Source organism: Microcaecilia unicolor, chromosome 10 (genome assembly GCF_901765095.1).
Source record: "Microcaecilia unicolor chromosome 10, aMicUni1.1, whole genome shotgun sequence".
Taxonomy (NCBI): Eukaryota; Metazoa; Chordata; class Amphibia; order Gymnophiona; family Siphonopidae; genus Microcaecilia; species Microcaecilia unicolor.
Window position 1 is genome coordinate 23,842,689 of NC_044040.1, and position 13,798 is coordinate 23,856,486.

General features: G+C 41.1%; 1 protein-coding gene across 1 annotated transcript in view; it reads left to right on the plus strand.

Annotated features, from left to right (window-relative positions):
* LOC115479024 (condensin-2 complex subunit H2-like) overlaps positions 1 to 13,798 on the plus strand; it is a 148,892-nt gene that overhangs the window by 63,145 nt on the left and 71,949 nt on the right. The window contains exons 15-18 of the mRNA XM_030216733.1: positions 2,817 to 2,887; positions 3,136 to 3,259; positions 9,362 to 9,439; positions 10,304 to 10,359. Coding sequence (XP_030072593.1) covers positions 2,817 to 2,887; positions 3,136 to 3,259; positions 9,362 to 9,439; positions 10,304 to 10,359 — 329 coding nt within the window. The remainder of the gene's footprint in view (positions 1 to 2,816; positions 2,888 to 3,135; positions 3,260 to 9,361; positions 9,440 to 10,303; positions 10,360 to 13,798) is intronic.

A 13,798-nucleotide genomic window follows, 5' to 3' on the forward strand; every position in this document is an offset into this window, starting at 1 on the left:
CATGTGGAGTGTGGCTCCATCACTATACAGCACAGTTTCCTTTATCCACATGCTATGCTGCTCCGTATTTTGCTGTGGAACAAGTTTTGTATATACCTGTTGGCTACAACACAATATCTATCGTGGTCCACTTACTACTACTACTACTACTATTTAGCATTTCTATAGCGCTACAAGGTGTACGCAGCGCTGCACAAACATAGAAGAAAGACAGTCCCTGCTCAAAAGAGCTTACAATCTAATAGACAAGAAATAAAGTAAGCAAATCAAATCAATTAATGTGTACAGGAAGGAGGAGAGGAGGGTAGGTGGAGGCGAGTGGTTACGAGTCAAAAGCAATGTTAAAGAGGTGGGCTTTCAGTCTAGATTTAAAGGTGGCCAAGGATGGGGCAAAACGTAGAGGCTCAGGAAGTTTATTCCAGGCGTAGGGTGCAGCGAGACAGAAGGCGCGAAGTCTAGAGTTGGCAGTAGTGGAGAAGGGTACAGATAAGAAGGATTTATCCATGGAGTGGAGTGCACGGGAAGGGGTGTAGGGAAGGACGAGTGTGGAGAGATACTGGGGAGCAGCAGAGTGAGTACATTTATAGGTTAGTAGAAGAAGCTTGAACAGGATGCGAAAACAGATAGGGAGCCAGTGAAGCGACTTGAGTAGTATGAGTAAAGCGACCCTGGCGGAAGACGAGACTTGTGCTTTGCTGGTCCCAGTCTCGGTTTGGTTCCATCTTGGGATTCTGTTCCCAGTTTGTCGATTGGAAGAGCTCCATATCTGAATGGGGAGCAAACCCCTCCTTTTGTCATAGTGGAACGCAGCCCTAGTTCTGACTCTGAATACAACCACCTGTGCCTGGTGGCCACGGCTCCTTCTTTGTGGAGCACAGTTCCATTTCTGATGACTGGTCACAGCTCTATTGCTGCCCATTGGGCATGGCTGCATCTTTGTGTTGAGCCATCTATGCTGGTTGGGCATGGATCCATCTAAGAATGTAGAGTGCAGCACCGTCTCAGATAATCCAGCAAGGCTCCATCTCTGCTTCTTCTATATCGCTCCAGTACAGTTGCCTCCATCTCTGTCTATGGGACACAGCTTTCTCCTGGGTTTTGGGGCATGGCTCCTTCTCCCCAACTGCACCTCTTGAGTGTGAGCTGAGGTTTCATTGCAGGAAGTAGATCGCCTTCTTCCTCTGATTATGCCTCGTATCTTCATCCTTCGAGTTGTTCAAAGCTCCATCCCTGGATGCATAGTTCAGTTCCATCTCTGATTACGGAGCGATGCAGCTCTATCTCTGGTTCTGGACACAGCTGCATCTCTGTGTAGGAGTGCTGCACACGTTTCTGAATGTACACATCCATTTCAAGGCTGTTCTTATCTGATTCTTGGACTGGTCTTGTTCTTGTCCTTTGCAACGTCCCCCTTTGTTGGGGTATCTGTTCCAGCTGGGGAGTGTGCCTCTGGTGTTACGTAGTGCACAGCTCAGCCCTTTCTGTGTGGAATGTTACTAGCTGGCTTCGTATTTCAGCTCATCTTATTTCTGTAGGGTTCTGCTTGACAATTTTCTTTCCTTTAGTCACAGCATATGGATCCAGAGTCTCACCCTTTCATGAGGTTGACACTATCAATTCAGTCTCTTTTTCTGCTTAGGTTTCTTACTGTGGTTGCCAGGGCATAGTTCTGCTAGTTGACAGGTTTATGCCTCATGTCTGTGATGAGGGAGAAATGTTTGCCTTATTATTCCTTCTGCTTTGTTATGAGAAATACTGACTGACCAAGCAGCATACTGTCCTATGTGGCAGAGTTCATTTTTGTACTCTATATCTCCACCTGCTGGTAGATGGTCCTAACCCACAAGTCTCTGGATTTGTCTGCTGTGACTAAAGGAAAGAAAATTATCAGGTAAGATATAATTTTTCCTTTACCAGCAGCAAAAATGCAAGACTATCCTTTTATTGTTCAGTACACCTATACCTAGATCAGCAGGCGAGGGATGTGCTGACAATAAACTAGAACTGGCTGCTGCTTCATGCTTAGCCTCCCATCAATCGCATAGCAAAGACCCTGTACAATTTTCAAAAGAGGTGTGGTACAGTGATTTGCATAGCAGCATACTGGCCTCATCAGAACTAGTCATCTCTCATTGAAAGACTTCTGTCATTCAGGCTTCAGATATTTCCATCATTGAAATGTAGAACAAGGCTTCCTGTCTACATCTAAATCTTGACTCGCTACTCCTGACAGCATGGGGATTGAGACGTTTTAGTTTCTGCCATTAGGGCTATCTGCACCTATGTAAAATATCTTGGTACTGGATGGGGAGAGTAACACCTCTTAGTGGGGTTTCATGGAAAGCTGTTTCCTGCTTTACTACTGGAAGACATTACTGAACTTATTTCCCTGTATGTGGATCCAGCTCGTTGATCCACTGGGGAGGCTGTTGTGTTATTAAAAGATTTACTATAAAAGGAGTTACCAGTAATGGATTTTTGAATATTATTACTTGTTGTGAATTAAGGTGTTTGGAAGCTCAATTAGTTATATGTTGTACTTCTAGTTACATCATATCTGTGTATGATAATATGCTATTGCTTTTCGTGCTGCTGTAATTTGGAAGAGCCTCTAATAAAAAGTCCTCTGAAAAAATTTTAAAATCAGTAGCTGTAAATGAATGTTGCAACATCTCAGCTATAAACCATTTCCATTTCAAACCCTCCTCCCTTCCCATTTCAGAACACAGCAGTCAACAGGAACTCTATAAAGTGTACATGTCCCAAAATTTACCTTTTATTTATTTTTTTCAATGTTTTTCTTTTGTTTCTCCAAGATATGGAAATTCTGTACTGGAAGCACATAAAAGAGCGGACAGCAGCACAGAAACAACTACAGAAGAGAATGGTGAGCTTCAAGCTATGCTTATTTTGAAATATGAGCTTTGTGTGTAATAGTTCTGTTCAGGAAGGTGGCAATATAAAATTAATGCTTGTTCGTTTAGTTGTTGAAGAATGTGGCTTGAGGTTAATAATCTTGATCTTGCTTTGTAGCGTGCGCAATGTAGGGGAGTTAATTGTTATCTCTACCCTTTTCTGTAGAAGGTAATGTGTATAAAGCTTCTGCCTGGTGGTAATCTTGCCCTTATTCTCTAGGGGGCACAGTTCATGAAAGGGGTGCTAGAGTTGCAGCAGGTTGAATGGGAGAATGCAGAAGATCAGCTACCTGGTGTTGAAGAAGAGCGTGCTGGAGATTACCTGGATCATGATGGCCCTGCAGGTGAGGCAGAAACACTTCTTAGCAAGAAAGTCAGAAGAACAATCAAACAGTAGTTGATGATGGAAAGACCAAAGCAAACCAAGGATGCTTAAAAATAATTTATTGTGTTGAATACATTGTAGACTCAACATGGGCTTGTGATACATTCTGTGATGCTATGCGTTTCTGATACACTTGGATTAGTGACTTCTGAAGCAGGCCTTTTGGCCAAAACATGGCCCCTGTCAAGTCTAGAATGTATTGACGCAATAAGTTGTTTTTGAGCATCCCTGGTTTGTTCTTGTGGCCTTGCAAAATCTCAAAGGTAAGGGTAAAAAGTTCTTGTGGAGAAGAAATAAGTTTTGGAATACCAGAATCTTAATGGGAAGAGAGAGCTTCTGTGGAGAAATATTAAGCTATATACCAGTCATTATCATCCTCTGGCAGCTGGTCCAGGATATGGGATTGGGCGGGTTGTGGTCTAACTTGTGGAGGCACACAGAGTTGTATTTGAGTGTTACTTCAAAAATAGACTGATCTGTCAGTTTGTTCTTCATTTCTGCTATTACTTGAGTCATGAATAATATTCTGCTTATAAGCTGTTTTGAGATTTAATAATAATTTATATTGTTTCATACAAATTATTGCCAAACACTTCCTTATTATTCTTCCAGACCAGTCTAGACACATAGAGGCATATTTTCAAAGCATTTAGACTTACAAAGTTGCATAGTAACTTTTGAAAATGAGCCCCATAATAACATAAGCATTGCCATACTGCCATATAGACCAGTTCATCAAGCCTAGTATCCTGTTTCCAACAGTGGCCAATCCAGATCACAAATACCTGGCAAGATCCCAAAAGAGTAAAACAGACTTTATGCTGCTTATCCTAGAAATATACAACAATAATTAGGTGGTACCAAAAACAGCTTACTGCGAAGTATTACTATTAGATAGGGGACGTCTCATATATACATACAGGCACAAGGTATCACGTTGTTAGCGAACTTCTGATTTAGTGCCAGTTTTTATAATCATTGACTGCCCCCAGCCTCCGATAGTACACTGAACTTGCTGAGCATTCATGTCTCTTAGTGTATATAAGTGTTAGAGCCACATTTTCATGTCTCCATAATTTCACTTTTTTTCTTAGTTTTTCTCTGTGTACTATCCATATAGTTCACATATATAATCTCTCTGTAGTAATCTACACTTGAGCTTCAACCGGTGCAGAAAGGAAAGTTTTTTTACTTACCTTCGCACTGCTGAAAGCCGCAATTTGATCTTTGAAGGACATAGTGTTGAATATACACTATGACCAGATCAAATTGCGGCTTAGTACTTGTTGAATTCTTTGGCACTGTAGACTGGATGTAAAAGCCCGACAGGATACTGCCTTTGGAGCTAGGATGTTAGTGGCAGGCTTGGCTTGACCCTTCCTCAGTAGATGCTGCTTTGGTATTTTCCATACATATGGAGTGATCCGGAGGGATAATGAGGAAGGAGAAATTAGGTCTTACCTGCTAATTTTCTTTCCTTGAGTCCCTCCAGGCCAGTCCAGAACCCATCCGTAGTTCGGCGCATAAAGGAAAGAATGCAGGTCTGGAGTAGAAATATTTATAGTGCTGTTTGTCTGTAATGGGCTGCTGCTGCAGGGGTTTAGAATCAACTGTAGGTTGTAATTTAGTTTTTAGTTGTTTCTTGTTACCTGATTTTATAGGGGTATTTTTATCACCTCTTGCTTTATCAAAATACTGACCAGTTTGGGACTGCACAGGATACTTATAATGCAATGCTATCAAGTGGGTGGTTCTTAGTCTCATCTGCTGGCAGGAGAGAATATAACCACATCTGGACTGGTCTGGAGGGATTCAAGGAAAGAAAATTAGCAGGTAAGACTTCATTTCTCCTTATAAAATATTAACTCTAGGAAGCTCGTTAGATCCAATTGATTTTTGCTTGTTGGAACTTGCAGTTGATTAGTGCCGTATTCTCCCCATACTTCTCCACTTTCCCAGTGTTCACTGGTACCCTTACAAGTAGTTCAGTGTAATATAGATAGAGAACAGTGCCTACTTAGGAGGGAGACTGCCACAAAAAGAAGATCCTTACTGAGAAATTCAGATAATACATTTCCAGGCTTTTAAACTAGAGGGGGTGGCAAATGGAAGCAGATGAGTTCAAGAAGTCACCACCAGAAAAAGAAACGTGACAACAGTGGGGAAAAATAAACCATCTTAACAAAGCGTTTATCAATAAAAAAAGGAGGGACTAGGCAAAAAGCTATGCAAATGATAGTCAATAAAATATAGCTGGAAAGCAATGAGCACAAATACTCAGTCTAAGCAACAAAGTGCAGCATCTGCAAGCCCTGATGTTAGATATTGTTGTTATGAAGATAGTCCAGGAAACAAGAAGAAAATGCAAACCTCACAAACATAAGAATAGCTATATTGGGTCAGACCAGTGATCCGTCTAGCCCAGTATCCTGTTTTCAACAGTGGCCAATCCAGGCCACAAGTACCTGGCAGAAACCCCATTAGTGGCAACATTCCACACTACCAATCCCGGAGCAAGCAGTGGCTTCCCCCATGTTCATCTCAGTAATAGACTATGGACATTTCCTCCAGGAACTTGTCCAAATCTTTTTTAAACCTAGATATGCTGTTATCACATCCTCTGGCAATGAGTTCCAATCCAGGCCCTACACATCCAATCCCTACACCCCTTCCCGTGCACTCCGCACCATGGATAAATCCTTCTTATCTGTTCCCTTCTCCACTACTGCCAATTCCAGACTTTGCGCCTTCTGTCTCGCTGCACCCTACGCCTGGAATAAATTTCCTGAGCCCCTACATCTTGCCCCTTCCTTGGCCACCTTTAAATCTAGACTGAAAGCCCACCTCTTTAACATTGCTCTTGACTCGTAACCACTTGTAACCACCTGCCTCCACCTACCCTCCTCCTTCCTGTACACAATAATTGATTTGATTTGCTTACTTTATTTTTTTGTCTATTAGATTGTAAGCTCTTTGAGCAGGGACTGTCTTTCTTCTATGTTTGTGCAGCGCTGCGTATGCCTTGTAGCGCTATAGAAATGCTAAATAGTAGTAGTAGTCTCTTGCAACCACAGCTAATATTGTGATGTCATAATGCCTCAGGCCACCAATAAGAGCCAACCTCATCAGTGATGTCACAATGGCTTGATTGTCCTATACTTGGCTCACTTTTATTACATAGCTCTTTGAGCAGGGACTGTCTTTCTTCTATGTTTGTGCAGCGCTGCGTATGCCTTGTAGCGCTATAGAAATGCTAAATAGTAGTAGTAGTAGTAGCAATCCCGGAGCAAGCAGTGGCTTCCCCCATGTTCATCTCGGTTTTTTGAAACATACACCATCCGGGAATACCGTTCCAATGTTATCATGGCGCTGTTCACATTGTCATTGATCTACCCGTATATCTCATATGTTGTAACTATCTCCACTCAGGATTGTAGACCTCAATCAAGTGAGGCAGCAAAAAAAAAGAGACGTGGATTCCAGAAAGATGACTATGGACCTTTTATTCTTGTAAGCAAGTCTGATTGTTAACATGTAACGGACTTAACACAGTCATGTTTCGGCATGTGTGCCTGCATCAGGAGTCAAAGTTCCTGTCACAATCGCTGGTGCTTTATTTTTCTGTATGTACAGTGGGGGAAATAAGTATTTGATCCCTTGCTGATTTTGTAAGTTTGCCCACTGACAAAGACATGAGCAGCCCATAATTGAAGGGTAGGTTATTGGTAACAGTGAGAGATAGCACATCACAAATTAAATCCGGAAAATCACATTGTGGAAAGTATATGAATTTATTTGCATTCTGCAGAGGGAAATAAGTATTTAATCCCTCTGGCAAACAAGACCTAATACTTGGTGGCAAAACCCTTGTTGGCAAGCACAGCGGTCAGACGTCTTCTGTAGTTGATGATGAGGTTTGCACACATGTCAGGAGGAATTTTGGTCCACTCCTCTTTGCAGATCATCTCTAAATCATTAAGAGTTCTGGGCTGTCGCTTGGCAACTCGCAGCTTCAGCTCCCTCCATAAGTTTTCAATGGGATTAAGGTCTGGTGACTGGCTAGGCCACTCCATGACCCTAATGTGCTTCTTCCTGAGCCACTCCTTTGTTGCCTTGGCTGTATGTTTTGGGTCATTGTCGTGCTGGAAGACCCAGCCACGACCCATTTTTAAGGCCCTGGCGGAGGGAAGGAGGTTGTCACTCAGAATTGTACGGTACATGGCCCCATCCATTCTCCCATTGATGCGGTGAAGTAGTCCTGTGCCCTTAGCAGAGAAACACCCCCAAAACATAACATTTCCACCTCCATGCTTGACAGTGGGGACGGTGTTCTTTGGGTCATAGGCAGCATTTCTCTTCCTCCAAACACGGCGAGTTGAGTTCATGCCAAAGAGCTCAATTTTTGTCTCATCTGACCACAGCACCTTCTCCCAATCACTCTCGGCATCATCCAGGTGTTCACTGGCAAACTTCAGACGGGCCGTCACATGTGCCTTCCGGAGCAGGGGGACCTTGCGGGCACTGCAGGATTGCAATCCGTTATGTCGTAATGTGTTACCAATGGTTTTCGTGGTGACAGTGGTCCCAGCTGCCTTGAGATCATTGACAAGTTCCCCCCTTGTAGTTGTAGGCTGATTTCTAACCTTCCTCATGATCAAGGATACCCCACGAGGTGAGATTTTGCGTGGAGCCCCAGATCTTTGTCGATTGACAGTCATTTTGTACTTCTTCCATTTTCTTACTATGGCACCAACAGTTGTCTCCTTCTCGCCCAGCGTCTTACTGATGGTTTTGTAGCCCATTCCAGCCTTGTGCAGGTGTATGATCTTGTCCCTGACATCCTTAGACAGCTCCTTGCTCTTGGCCATTTTGTAGAGGTTAGAGTCTGACTGATTCACTGAGTCTGTGGACAGGTGTCTTTCATACAGGTGACCATTGCCGACAGCTGTCTGTCATGCAGGTAACGAGTTGATTTGGAGCATCTACCTGGTCTGTAGGGGCCAGATCTCTTACTGGTTGGTGGGGGATCAAATACTTATTTCCCTCTGCAGAATGCAAATAAATTCATATACTTTCCACAATGTGATTTTCCGGATTTAATTTGTGATGTGCTATCTCTCACTGTTACCAATAACCTACCCTTCAATTATGGGCTGCTCATGTCTTTGTCAGTGGGCAAACTTACAAAATCAGCAAGGGATCAAATACTTATTTCCCCCACTGTATATGTAAGATATACTTGTAACAACTGGTGCTTAGTAGCAGCTGAAACGATGTTGGTCTTCTTGTATTGTTTTGCTGCTAAGCACCGGTTGTTGCAAGTATATCTTACATATACATACAGAACAATAAAGCACCAGCGATTGTGACAGGAACTTTGACTCCTGACGCAGGCACACATGCCGAAACATGGTCCTGTCGAGTCTGTTACATGTTAAACAATCGGACTTGCTTACAAGAATAAAGGTTCCATATTCATCTTTTTGGAATCCTTGTCTCTCATTTTTTTTTTTTTTTTTTGCATCATCATCCTCATTTGTTTCTGTTACATATTGTTGTTATCACAGAGACATGGTTCAATAACTCCCATGAATGAGATGCAACCATACCAGGCTATAATCTTTTTAGAAAGGATAGAGATGGCTGAAAGGAAATTTTTTAAAATGATGAATCATCGTATAACATTCCAAAGCGGCAGTGAATGCATTGAATGGCCTTCAGGGGGAGGTATTTGGAGGCAAAAACAGCAATGAAATTCAAACAAGCATGGAATAAGCACAAAAGATTTAGCTGAAAAGTAAACTGAGCAGACCATATGGTCCTTTTCTGACATTATATTCTCTGTTTCTAATAGGTTTGTAAGGGGATGGTTACTGGTCAAAAAACTAGCAGGAGAGGGGGCCAAAGGAATACAGAAAGGCCTATAGGGTCAGTCATCATATTTGGGATATCAGTGACTTCCATTTAATCTTACATGATTAGGCATGCTTTCTGCAACCGAGTTAAGAGTTGTAGAGAAATACCGATTATTTTCTAATGTGATTTTGTTTGCTTTCCCTAGATAACTTTTCAGACCATGAAGATTTGGCACTGGATGTGCCACCTTGCCTGATGGAGGATCCTGTGCTGGGTGACCTTGGTAAAGTGATCAGTTTGTTTTCCAAGTCAAGAGCTAACTGTGTGGTGAGGGAGGGGGCTTAGCTTCTTGCTATAGGAGGGGTTAGTTAGGTCTCAGACCTTAAAACTTCTATGACTATCTTATTTATACAGTGTTATGACTATCTCTGAAAGCCAGAAAAGGCAAAACAATTGTAGCCAATTCTACACCACAATGGAAAAATTTATTCTTGACCCCAAGTTTAGCGATCAGCATGGTTTCCTAGAATCTAGCTACATCTTTATACTCAATGATTTTTTTTCTGAGACATGTAACCACTGTAGTTCTGCTTTGAAGCTATTTAAATATCAAATCAGGTAGTTGAACTCGTAGGTGTTTGCCCTAGTACCACTTGAAAGGCTGTTGGTCAAGTTAAAGGAAGTAGGGTTTGGCAATTCCATCTGTCTTTGTATTACTGATTTTCCAGAGGACAGTTTCTATCAGATAGTGATGGGTGGAAACTATTCCAGTTAGCAAGGGGTGACCATTAATGTTCCTCCAGGACCCTAGAGTTGCTGTTGTCTAATCTGTTCATACATGATCAGAAGAAACTGATCATTAGCAGTACAGCCATTTTCATTGAAGATGGATGCCAAGCTCCTTGGCTGTTCAGGATGTAGTTGCTAGGATCTGAGAGAATAGGCAGATGAGGTTCATTTAGCCTAGAATAATGGATATGCAGAATACATAATGAATGGGTCAGTGCTTTCTGCTATAGCACTGGAAAGGACTGAAAAAAACTTGGAATAAGCTTTCAAAGTAAAGAATAGCTATTAAGGTAGGACAAGTCTCATGCTTTGACTGAGCACATAAGATAATTTCATTACACTTAATCTTTGTTTGCAGAACCTGGGCATATGCCAGAGAAGTCGAGCTATGAGGACCTTGTAAGGAAGAATGTGGTATGTATGGATATTTCACATCAGAGGATTGACAGGCATTTTCCAAGTGTGCACAGAGTGGATCTCAAAGGCTACAAACTGAACATCATATTTTTTCAGACCTTTGAGAAACTGCACTTTTTATCTTGTCAGAATAATCTTGCCAGTGTTAGCTCTGTCCGTGCTAGAATAACACTTGCCATCCCCTCCCTTTTTGGGATTCCTTTGCCATGGTGGTGTGCCTCATTGCCCCTACAGTTGTGTTTGTATGCTATCAGTCCCCTTGCTTTACATTTGGACCAATTACATCTCAAAGATCAGCAAAGTTTTTAAAAATCATGGTAATTGCACCTCAGCACTTCAACCATTACAGAGAACATCTTTTTCCACTAGTCAAATTATATCACTTGCAAGGGTTAATTTTGTTAATGTGAAGTATAAAAAATGGCAAAACATCACTTTTATGAAAATAGTGCTATCAAATAAGAAGGTGATTGCCCAAAGGTTTTGTATGTACACAAGCATCCACTTCAACTTGCAACAGAAAATCCAAATTCCTTATTGTCTCGTCAGACCAGTCCAGAATATATGGATTATAATTGTCAGCCAGCAGACGGAAGCAGATTATAGAGCTATGAGCTCTGCCCTGTATAAAAACATTCTGCATCCACAGCTCCTCATACAAACTTCTACTCACAGGAAATCAGTAGGTCACAGTAAAATAAGCTTCCAACAAATCACATAGAAACAGGAATTCTAAAAGTTGACTAGAATAGAACATAAATCCAATAAATAACATAAAGAATCAAAAAAACATAATAGTTAATAAATAGGCAAAATCATTCATTCAGTAATACAATCAAATAACATACAAGCGGCAATAGCAACTTTGACAGATACCAATTTTAAAAAACATAATGGTTTAAAACAAATTATAGATAATAACAGCAGAGTCACTCGCCCATCAATGACAGTCAAATGCCATACAGAAGGCAGCAGCAGCTTGTAACAAGTAGTAAATGGCAAACAGGAAGTGAGTAATGCTTTTATCTGTTTGTGATCGCGTACAGCAGCTTGGATCAATAATACTGACAACTCAGTTCTTTAAAAAAAAAACAGCTCAGGCCTGGTTAGAAACAGCTAAATAAACCCTAATTTGACCTAAATTTCCTATAAGCTTATAGGACCCTAAAATCAACCCATAATTGACTGTAATATATTTAGTTCTGCTGTTACTTTTTATTTTTTAAACACCATAGCCATTGTTTAAAAATATATAGTTACTGCTGCAGCTGAATATTAAACTTTGTGTGTGTTGTTTTATTTTTTTAATTTCTGCTCATTTCTCTTTTAATGAGGCATGCTTGGAGCTAAGAGAGGGCTCCTGTGCAAGCATGAGCCACTAATGTGGCCCTGCATTAAAAACGAGCAAACAAAAATAAAAAAACAAAACCCCCAAAATAACAGAAAAAGTTTGCCCACTCCTGGTGAAGAGAGAGGAGTGGAGAGATTACAGTCGCTCTGCCCAGTATGGTATAGAGAGAGTGGTGTGCAGAGTACAGGCATCATAACCTCCAGCATGGGGTTAGAGAACTGCCAAGAGGGGACAGAACAATTCTTGTTGAACCAACTTATGGAGAAAACGTTTTTAAAATTTGGTTTGGTTTTTCTTGAGTGTTAGTCTTATAAAGCTACATTACAAGTTGGGCTTGAAAGAATGCTGCTTTAGATTTGTATGTATACTAAAAGGAATATCATTTTCCTTTTTGTCCTATCAGTCCAGAACAAATGGGTTATTTCCATCTACCGACAGAAGAAGACAGGGAAAAAGTAGTTCTAAGTAATTTGCCCCTAAAGGGTATTGTGCAGCATAGAATGTTCAGTATTTTTCTCTTGTCTCCAAGTGGATGGTTTATTTATTTACAGAGGCTTGATATACAGTAAGGGGCCAAGTTGGCTTCTATACGGTTTACAATAAAACCAACTAACTGCCTTAAAGAAGAAAGCACACGCAAAGAAACTCATACATTACAATTGATTTAAGGAGTAAGCAGTAGCAAAAGTACACACAAAGAAACACATACATTACCATTGATTTGAGGAGTAAGCAGTTGCAAAGAGGTGTTTTTTCAGTGCTGCTTTAAACCTTGCATAGGAGAATTCCAAATGGAGTTGAACAGGGAGTGTATTCAAAAGCCTGGGTCCAGCATAACTAATAGCAGTAGAACGAGTAACATCAAGGCAAACAGCAGACGGAGGGGGTAACCAAAGTGAACCGGATGCAAAGGAACAAAGAAAGCTGTCTGGAAGGTGCATAAGGTATGAAAAGACATACTAGATAGTCCAGTGCTGATGGAAGATGAGATTTATAGACCAAAATACACAGTTTATATTGAACACAGGCAGAGAGAGGCAACCAGTGTTCTGACCGGAGCAATGGTGTAACGTGAAAAGGTTTTGATTGATGAAGTAAATGAACCGCGGTTGATTGGATGAGTTGGAGCCATTTAACAGAAGAGATAGGAAGACCTGCATAAAGAGAGTTACAATAGTTGGGACACGTGATGACTAAATTGAGCAGCAATGATCGAACAGCAGGAAAAGAAAAAAGTGGACAGATGGAACGAATTCTGTGAAGCGCAAAGAAAAAAAAGCCTTAATGACTGCATATATTTGATCCTTGAAGGTGAGGTGATAATCAAAAAAAAAAAAACACCTAAGATTTTAACAGACTCCTTAAAAGACAGTCTCTGTTCACAAAGGGTAGGGACAAAGTAGAGGAGGAAGGACTCCACTGAGTAACAGCGTAAGGAGTTGGGAAGTGTATAGATTCACACTTCTTTGAGTTTAAAAATAGATGTTTGGAGAGCCAGGAAGCAACCTTTTGAAGACAATGGTTAAGATCAATGAGATCAGAGCAAGAAGGGGGAACACGATATAAAACCTGAATATCATTGGTGCAGCAAAAAGGAAGACAGTGATTAGATTGGATCGGGGTAAGAAGTGGAGCCAAAGAAACATTGAAAAGGATGGGTGTTAATGGGAAAGGTGAGTGAGCGAACTTTATTGTGAGCAACTTAGCACGATTAGATAAATAGCTTTGAAACCATAATAGGACAGAGCCAGAAAAACCAATAGACTGCAAGCATTGAAGGAAAAAAGTATGATCAACAAGGTCAAAGGCGGAAGATAGATCAAGCTATACTAGAACTACAGAGAAACGCTGGCCAAGTGAAGTCCTGATAGTATCATGCATAGCTACTAAGAGTTTCTGTGCTATGTTGCTTCCTAAAACCAGACTGATGTGGATGTAAGACAAATGCAGAATCAAGAAAGGTGGTAAGGAGATGATGCTCCACCTTCTCCAAACCTTTTGAAAGAAAAAGGAGATTGAAGATCAGTCCATAATTACCAGGATCAGCACGATCAAGTCTAGGATGCTTCAGAAGAGGTGTAATCA